This window comes from Octopus bimaculoides, chromosome 14 (assembly GCF_001194135.2).
Source record: "Octopus bimaculoides isolate UCB-OBI-ISO-001 chromosome 14, ASM119413v2, whole genome shotgun sequence".
Classification (NCBI taxonomy): domain Eukaryota; kingdom Metazoa; phylum Mollusca; class Cephalopoda; order Octopoda; family Octopodidae; genus Octopus; species Octopus bimaculoides.
Window position 1 is genome coordinate 40,711,043 of NC_068994.1, and position 10,445 is coordinate 40,721,487.

General features: G+C 33.0%; 1 protein-coding gene across 3 annotated transcripts in view; it reads right to left on the bottom strand.

The window, feature by feature from the left end:
- Positions 1–10,445, bottom strand: part of LOC106872390 (putative protocadherin beta-18) — a 235,864-nt gene that overhangs the window by 16,474 nt on the left and 208,945 nt on the right. For 2 of the 3 annotated variants that reach the window (XM_052973062.1, XM_052973063.1), the window contains one exon: positions 1,769–1,922. In XM_052973062.1, coding sequence (XP_052829022.1) covers positions 1,769–1,922 — 154 coding nt within the window. Of the gene's footprint in view, positions 1–1,768; positions 1,923–10,445 lie in introns of those variants that run through there. The other variant, XM_052973064.1, reaches the window with a different exon arrangement.

The following is a 10,445-nucleotide window of genomic DNA, read 5'->3' on the forward strand; positions in this document are numbered from 1 at the left end:
GCAGGTGTGCGTGTATGTGTGTGAATGATGGGGTTCTGCATGGATTTTGTCTATCAAACTCCACTCACATACATAGGTTATCCAAGGTAACAATAGAAAGGCATTTGCTCAAGGTACCACACATTGGACTCATAATAGAACAATAGGGTTACAGAACCAACTTTCTAATTACACAGTCACACACAGTCATTGTTGCACCTATAATGTGAGGCAGTACAAAATAACAATGGTCGATACCATTACTGTTATTATTCCATTAAGTCTGCAATCATTGTCGTACCATCTGGTTGTTTCTTATATAGAAACTACAAGCTTCTGTTTGTACAGTTTTGGTAATGGTTAATAATACCTTATATCTTAATGGTATTTCGGTTGCATAATGTTTTGTAGCATTGGTACAATGTCATAATTTGTGGCTTTTTTTTTCTTTGGTTTAGCAAGAGGTTGGCTTGTTGATTAAATTGACCCCTGTAATTTTATTGTTACTTGGTTTCTATTTTATAATGCAAATATATAGTGTTCAAGTAATGAATGTAAGAACCACAGCTCTTGAATAATATTGAACCTGCTTGTTTATAATGTAATACTGACAGTTCATTGGAATGTCAAATTCTGCAGTAAATTGGAGGTGAATTTCATTTATTTAGTGTACATGTATTTTATGGAATCCTGTGACACCATATGTAAACATACATTTATATTCATTATATTCATCTATTTAAATACATTATTCTAGGAAAGAAGCAAAAAAGAAGAAATGTGTTTAACACAATGTAAGGTGTTAGAAAGTTTTTTTTAAATTGTTAGCAGCAAAGACAAAATGTCTCTCCATCTATATTTACCAAAGAAGATGTGTTATTGCAGTTATGGCTTTGTGTAAACATTTTTTTTTTTTTTTTTTTTTTGTAGAGGTACACAAGAGACAATTTGTCTTCCTTGAAACATAAAAAATAGATTGGAAGAATATTTCTTCTATGATTAAGAGAGAGAGAAAGTGAGAGAGAGGGGAGAAAGAAAAAGAGAGAGAGAGGGGAGAAAGAAAAAGAGAGAGAGAGGGGAAGAGTGAAAGAGAGAGAATTAAGGAGAGAGGGGAGAAAAAAGAGAGACGCATGTCTATGTTTCCTCTATATCTACCAAAGAAAATAAATCATCTCACTTAAGTTCTCATATACATTCAAGAAAAATAATTGTTAACATTATCTATAAATTATTCCATAGAAGTATGAATGTATTAGGCTTGGAATTGTTTTCTGTTATTGTCAGGCTCAATATTACTGTATAAGCACGCATATCTTTGAACTAGAATGAAAGTCCATGAGATTTATATATTTCTAACACCATGTTCCAATGTTCTTAGACATAAAAACTCTATTGGGTATAGTTATATGGAAGTCTACCTTAACATTTAGATATCCACCCACCTGAGATTACTTCTGGCTCCAGTATGCAAAGCCTCTAAATTTGAACTTCTTGTATTTAAATAAAAACTTTTTCTCACAAGTTTATCCAAGAACCTTATTCTAATGTTATATTCCAAATACCAGTTCAATGTAAAAGTATGTTATTCTCTTTGGACCCCTCAAAATTCTTGCTTACTTTCAAGATTGTCTTTAAAATGTAGACTGTATCAACAGAACTATCATTACAGAATGGCTATATGTAATAATTGCAGACACCACATTTGAATATACGTAGTTATTGAACTTAAACTAGGAAACAAAAATAAAAAGAATAGTTCTTTGGTAATAAATAGTCTTTTCATACATACCTGGTAGTGTTTCATAAAAGCCTTCTTTTTGACCATGTCGTTTAATATCAATAGGTGATAATGTGGACTTCTTATTAAAATGGCTTGGTTCACAACTTGTAATTTCTTTGTCTTTCCAGCTGTCTGACATTTCCATTTCTTTCTGAAGACATGGCTTTTTGGGCCATAAAGAAAACAACAATTAATAAAAATATATATATATAAACATAATAACATGAAATAGCAAAGTATCTGCAATATTTCATTTAATTCTCAGAAGTATGTAGATATTTAAATATATCTATTATGTAAGTCTGTGGAAATATCTTGGAATAACTCAATTTAAGCCTATGCATATAGTGAAATATCTGCACACACACACACACACACACACACACACACACACACACACACACACACACACACACACACACACACACACATATATATTAAAAAAAACCCAGTCTACTCATGTTTGACTGATCCTGACTGTGAATGTAATTGGAGAAACTTGCAGTATTTATAAGATCATTGGAACATTAGGTGTATGTATGCTGATGGGTTTGTTAATTGTAATTCATAATTTGAACTATAGGGAGGAATATGAATTAATGTTCATATGTGTGTAAGCATGTGAAAATATATTTAGGTATATTTGTATTTAAGCTAAAGCATTCAACGAAATATTTAAGATAAGTTATACTTGAACTTCCATGGATCTATTAAAGGTCAGTTATAAGGAAAGAAGACTATGAGTTTGGTGGAAAATGTCACAAACAATTTTAATTTCTAATTGTATGTTGTTTCAGGTCTCTTACATTGCTCATGTTTTTGAGAAATACACAACTGTTTGGAATCTTATTACTTCTGAAGCAATGAAGGATACCATTTGATACATCAGTCTGATCAGATAACAATAGAAGAGTTTTAACCATTGGTAGATACCACCGATTACAAAAGGTCTGACAACTATCTATCACACTTGTTCAAGGAATTAAAAAAATGTATCATGTAAATTATAACCACCCAGTGATAAAGAATTAGGTGGTGAGTTGGTGAAATCATTAGCACATCAGACAAAATGTTTAGCAACATTTCTTCTGGTTCTTTACTCTCTGAGTTCAAATCCTGTTGAGGTCAACTTTGCCTTTTATCCCTTCAGGATTGATAAAATAAAATATTATTCAAGTACTGGAATCAATGTGACTTGCCTCCTTCTCTCACAATTATTGGTCTTGAAACCTACAACAGACTGATGTCCCATTTAGGGGAATGTTGTGCTCTTAGTGTGCTCATTTATATGCCATGAAAACTGGGTAACCAGTCTTATGCATCCTAAGACTCAAAAAAGTAAGTGTTAGTGATTAATGATAAGCACCCAGTGGTGCCCAGTAGAATTGGTTGATAAATACCTTGATTCGACTTGTATGATTTTGTAATTCTAAATAGTGAAGTAACATATGCTATCTGTTTGTCTTGTCATATTTATTTAAAAACACACAAACCCTGAGGTTAATACTTATCGAAGACATTTGCGTGTAAGACAATAATTAAGTTGGTGTTAAAATGTTAAAGGTAGTGAGCTATAATTATGTGGCAAAGAACGTACAACATTTCTTTAATGATTAATATTATTTTGATCATTTGAGCAGTAGCAGGAGATATATTTTGATATTATCAAACCTCATAAGTCAAACATAGACTTTACTATATCAACTGAGCCAGTGATGTGAGAATCTCTAAGTACGTGTATTGTCTTGTTTCTTGCAAATAAGTATTCCTAATTTCGTAATTATTGGTTAATGCAATAAATATGTACTAACTTAATTGGTCATGTCTGAAGGAAAGACCCCCTTCAGCCATGAATAGAAGGTTACCCTCCAAGACACAAGTCCAGGCAAGTTTGTTTATGGAAGACCAGCAGTTGCCCATGCATACCAGCCTCCGCTCTCCACACCATAGTTGTTAGCCAAAGGAAAGGCAAATGCTAATACAGCTTGGAACAAGTGATGTTACAACACATTTTTACAGCAGCAGGAAATAAAATGTCTTGCTCAAGAACACAACCCACAACCTGGTCCAGGAATTGAACTCATTACCTCATGATTGTGAGCCTGGCACTCTAACTGCTGAGCTATGTGCCTACATTGGCCATGTCTACGTTTAATATTATTCCATGAATTTCCCTTGCATATTACTGAGATTGATTGTAAATAGCTTCTGTTGTTCACTATGAAAGGTTGTAACCAATTCTATATAAATGACACCAAAACCCATATTTTGTTTTGCTTCCTATCACAATCACAAACTAAACAATCTAACATCTACTTGTAGCCCTATGAATTTCCTCTAATCACTCTTTCCTTAATAAATAAAAACATTTCAGACATTAGGTTGTTGACATTTTCAATGTGTAACAACACAAAAATACATGCAAAACACAATAAGTCTGAAACAGAGCTGCTGCAACATTCACAGATATCTTAGATTGTATCCTGAGAAAAGAAACTCAACTAATTGACATAATATCACTCATAGACATGTTCCACCCCATTTGGCCTACAGATATGCAGTCTTTTCATAGCATTTTCTACTGATTCTGCAATGGCCTCTGCTCTTTGGATCTGGTTGATTCCATGCTGCCTCCACTTTGTTACTTCTAATTCATTCATCTCCTTCTCTCACCACTCATGTGTTTAACTCCACCAAACCCCAAAGTAACCATTATGCCTAGTTCTTCCTTCCCAGAATGCCAGAACTTTTGCAATTCTCTTACTGCTTAAGTCTTTCCTGCAGTTATTGACTTACAACAATTTAAGCATAATGTTAATAACATCATTCCCACAAGTCTCAGAAGGTCTGTAAAAGCTGTAGGTTCTGCCCATACCCCAAGACTTAGCAATTAAATAAAATGAAAACAAATACACATCACCAATGTATGCCAATGAGGAAGCTTCAATGTAACCACTTGAAAAGCTAGAAATAACAACCAAATTTTTATTCAACCTACACCCTGGGAACTAAAAAAGACACATTTGTTTATGCAGTTTTAAAAAAACAAATGCATAGTCATAGACTGAATGACCCTACTCATCAATCAGTTCAATCAGGGTTGACTTAGAAAAGCAACACTAACAAAAGTAACAATGACATTGACTCACAAAGAAGTTTTCCATACATATGCTCTATCTCTAGGGACAAATTAATGAAAACTTTTATCACTAACATATTAAGAACTCCTCTGAAATATTTGGGTTCATCTTTGTTGGAAGTAAAATTCTTTAGTCTTGAACATTATCATAGATTTCTTAAAGGTCAAAATATGAGGAGTGCGGAAAAGTTTCTAGCTTTGGATAAAAGAAAGTACTGGAAGATCAGTTAATTATGATTTTATTCAACATATTCCCCTCTCAAGTAGTTATTGCAGCAGTCCTTCAGTTTTTCTAAGCCCTGTAAAAGAACTCAGGAAGTTGAGCCTCTAACCAGGCCTTTCATGATACCCTTAAAGCTGGGAACTTTTTCAGCACCTCCTTGTACATTATTTCTTGGAAGGCAGCTTCTCAAACCAAAATCTTCAAACTGTTTTATTCATGAGAGACCTTTTATATTGCATTCTGGGTATATTAGGCATATTACATTGCTTGAAGTAAGCAAATAAAATATTACTTGCAGTATGTATATCACCTTATGTTTGCACTAAGTTGATCACAGATATTATCTTTGCAGTGCAAGGCTACTGGGTGGCTTGAAAAGCATTTCAAGTAAGTTTTCAGGTTGGTTGAAGTGTGAAATAAAATTAATGAAGATTCTTGGTGGATAATTGATATAAACACATGCAACTATAAGTACATCCATAAATACATGCATACCTGCATTTAAGCACTCATACACACACACACACACACACACACACACACATACATATACTAATGTTGTGAAATTTATACACATGCACACATATTTTAGATGATTAATTTATAATGTATGCATGAGCATATATGAGTACAGGAATGTCTTTGGTGCATGTATAAATGTATGTATATTCACATAGTTGTGTGAATGTCTCCTTGTGTATGTAAATCTCTATGCCTCAGCCTGCATAATTATAGGTATACCTAATATCATTAATATTTATTTCATATTCTATAAAATCTAATTCAAAAATCTATGTGAAATATAATTATCTTTGCATTCATACAACAATAATCTAGTTAAAATGAATAGATAACTTTTTTAAAGGTCTTATAGATTTTTACATCTTCAGCTAATAATGTATGGCTACAAAATTAAGTTAATTAGCTATGTGAATTATTATTATTTGTTTAATTATTTTATCTTATCTAAAATGAGGATAAAATCAGGAAATGAATAACTCTATGTATATAGTTAAAGCCAAATTAGAAGTACTGTATTAATTGCCCTTAACTGCTCATATTTTCCATTCATTTCTATAGTTATATTTAAATCAAGGCGGGGAAAACAAGTTTTTGTATTTCAAAGAATTTAATACACCGTTTACACTAAACCTAATATTACTTTTTTTCTCTTTTCTTCAGAGTATTTGATTAGTAGTAATTGTTTTGGGTGTGTGGTTTAGAAGTTTGCTTTACTAAATTATCATATGGTTTCAGGTTCAGTCCCATAGCTTGGTATTGTGAATTAGTGCTTTCTAATCTAGCCACAGGCTGAGTTTGAGTAGAATCTTATAGTCAGAAATTTGCAGAAGCATATATATATATATATATATATACATACACACGTGCACACACACACATGCATATCTATCTATCTATCTATCTATCTATCCATCCATCTATCAAGATACACACACACACACACACACACACACACACATACATAAGAATACATTCTAGCATCTGTGTATATATGCATAAATATATACATACACACACACACACACACACACATATATATATATATATATCCATATCTGTGTGTTTTATATTTATATTCTTCTACATATGTTCATGTTCATTTATATGTAAAATTTGTACATATGTTTGTATGTATTTATACATATGTGTATATGTGTGTATTTATGTGAATTTGAGTATGTTTGTATAAATGTGTATAAATGTATATATATATATATTTGTGTGTATGGCCGTCCGTGCAGCTGAAGATGATTGTATGGGTATGTATCTGCATAGGAATTACTACATATATATTTGTGTGTATATGTATATATATATGTTTGTATGCAAACATTTGTATGTCTGTGTATTTATATTGAGTGTTTATGTATGTAATCTTAAGGGTGCCAAGTGTACAAATAAATATATTCCCCCATACTTCCTTACATTTTATGGTTTATATACACATACACACACACACACACACATATATATATATACATATACACACACATACATACCCATATATGCATATACTAATATATACTTTTGTTATTTACACCACCTGTCCTCATCTGTTGTTATTATTTGTATATTCTCCCATATATATATATATATATATATATATATATATATATATATATATATATACATACATATAGGGAGAATTCACAAACAAAAACAAAAGACGAAGACAGGTGGTGTAGAAAACAAACAGATGTATTAGTTTAACGCCTGGGAAGTGAAAAAGTCTTTAACGTTTCGAGCCTACGCTCTTCGACAGAAAGGCACACAGAAAGAAACAAGGAAAGACACACACACGTGCACACATACATGCGCACACATACACACATATACGCACACATCACATATAGGTAGGTAGATAGATATATACATATATACATACTTACATATGCATATACATACATATACATATAAACAGAATCCCATTGAGGATTATGCGTTATTGGTTATTATTATTCTTAATCAACTGTGTCAATATTCCCAGTATGCATAGAACATAACAAAATATATTTGCTATATTATCTAGTGTCATTGTGAGAATTTAGATGTATCAGTGGATTAAGTACCTGACAACCAGCAGAGATATTGACAGCTCATATACTGTCAACAGAATGACATTATATCTAAGGTCAAGTTACTTAATTCGTGCTTGATTCAGTCTACCTAGCTGAAATTAGGTACCATGGCTTAAATACAATTTAATTTTCCATGTAGTATCAGCTGTGCTATTGTAAAATAGATGATTGTCTTGTTAACTTGCAACTGAGTTCAACAGAATAAGAACGAGCAGGGCAAGGTTCAGAGAGCTCCTGCTTCTGCTAGCAACAAAGTGCCTCTTCTTCAGAGTGAAAGGCAGATTGTATGATGCCTGTGTGCAAACAGCTATGCTACACAGTAGTGAAACATGGTCAGTGACAGTCGAGGACATGCATAGGCTTGAAAGAAATGAAGCCAGTATGCATATTCAGCAGAGTGTAAGCATCTTAAAGTTTCCTAGTAAGCAGAGGTAAGACTGCACCACACTTTTTCAGCAAATGACACTTCTTCAAGACGTCTATGACAACTGGGAAGAATTTTTCTTCAAACTGGGCACATTGAGACCAAATGGTTATAACAGAGTAAACTCTTCTCAAAACATTGATCCATCAGGTGTAATGTTAAACTGGGTGATGAAACGTCTATCAAGAACCAAGAACAGAATATCTTTTTGATAGCCTTGCTCTGATTTTCCATTTACAAAATTTCACTCTCAACACCTGAGGGTCCATATAAGATTTTTAGGGGTCCACACCGCAAAATAGTAAATTGGGGATTCAAAATAGTATTTTAAGGGCTCCTGAAAATATTTTGCTTTAGATGTATGTATTAGTATGTATTGCAAGAAATAGCTAGGTTTCTTTTTCTTACATTTTTCGTAGCTCAACCTACACCAGTTAATATCTGGAAAACAATATAAGAATTTCAAAATTCCTGCTTATGGCAAAGACAGGAGTACGGATGGCCCCTGTGCAAGGACAATCCGAACAAAGACAGGTGTTGTAAAGAGTGACCAGTAGAGCAGAAATGGTGCAAAACTGGGGTGCCATTGCCGAGTCTGATGTCTCAGAGGTGTTTCGTGAACCGGTCAGCCAGGCGGCGTCCCGTTTGACTGATGTATAGAGAAGGACAAGGGAGAGCAGGAGATGCAGTAGATGACATTGCTAGAACTGCAAGTGAAGGAGTCAGTGATATTATAGGGTTGATGATGGGTGCCTGTGAGGAGGGTGGTGTTGGAGAGGTAAGGGCAAGTGCAGCGGTATGGGTGGGAGTAGGGGAATGAGCCGGGTTGGGAGGTTGGGTTAGAGAAGAAGCTCTGGACCAAGAGGTCTCGTAAGTTTTGGTCTCATTTGAAGGAGGGGAGGGGTCAGTTAGGGAAGATGTGCGAAGTGGAGGGGTCGGACTGGTGTGATATATATACATGAATAGGTTACTTGGTATTTGTCCTTGTTGCATTCTTTATGTATCCATCTGCTTTGCAATTTGAACATGCAATTTCAAACAGACCCACTCACACATTACATATGCACAATTATGCATTTATAAATACATGCATATTTGAACACACATCTTCATACAAACAGACACACACAGACACAGACACACACAGACACACACACACACACACACAGATATATATATATATATATATATATACAGGTATTAATACGAGTCAAACTGTAATTAAATATATATATCATTCCTACTGATAGTGTCTTTTTCCCCTCAAGACTCTTCTGTATGAAACCTATTGGTAAAATCAGCTGCTATGGATCTATAATACTGTATTGTGTTGGTGTATATGTGTGTGTGTGTGTGTGTGTGTGTGTTTATTTGTATGATTCTGCAGAAAGATATTGCAAAATGACAATAATAAAATACATAGCTATATAAATTTTACATTACAAAATACATGAAAAAAAAAAAAAAAAAAATTTCAGGGTTGCAATGGACTCTTCCATGCATGTAAAGCTAATTTGTCATATCAAAAGAATAAAGGGTCAAAGTTGGTTTTAAGGAAAGGCACTTCAAGACATTTTGTTATTGTATTTCGAATAATTTTGTTACTGTTTTGTTTATCTAGAACAAGTATAGAATAAGAGAGTAGTAATAATGTACATGGAAATATGAAATGCCTAAAGTGGAAAGCATTTGCAAGCTAAATAATATATATGAATATATATATATATATATATATATATATATACATACATACACATGCATGTGTGTGTACATGTCTGTGCATGTGTATCTATCTATCTATCTATCTATCTATCTATATATATATATATATATATATATATATATACAGACACACATATGTACATATATATATATGTGTGTATCAAATTGTTGGAAGATTATAAAGAGGAAAGTGTGGAGGATTTGAAAGATGATGTAGAATAATGTTTAAAGTAATGAGATAGAAACAAGCCTTCCAGGCTTACATGGACATGGCTGTAAAGAATCTACACATATTAGTTGTATCTCTTCACTTTTATTAATATTGTTTTAAGTCTGCTAGAATAAGCAGATGATGAGTTGAAATATGTATCTGAAATATGGTTCTTCAGTTTCTCTTAACCATTATGGTTAAGACCAGGAATACTGTATTTGTCTGACAAATATATAGATATTCTAATTGTTCTTTCATGAGATCTTTGCCTTTATAAGGTTCATTCATAGTTAGTTTATCTTTCTTTTTAATTTGAACAGCAATATAATGTCGATCAAGCAGCAATGTTCTATATGTGTGTGTGTGT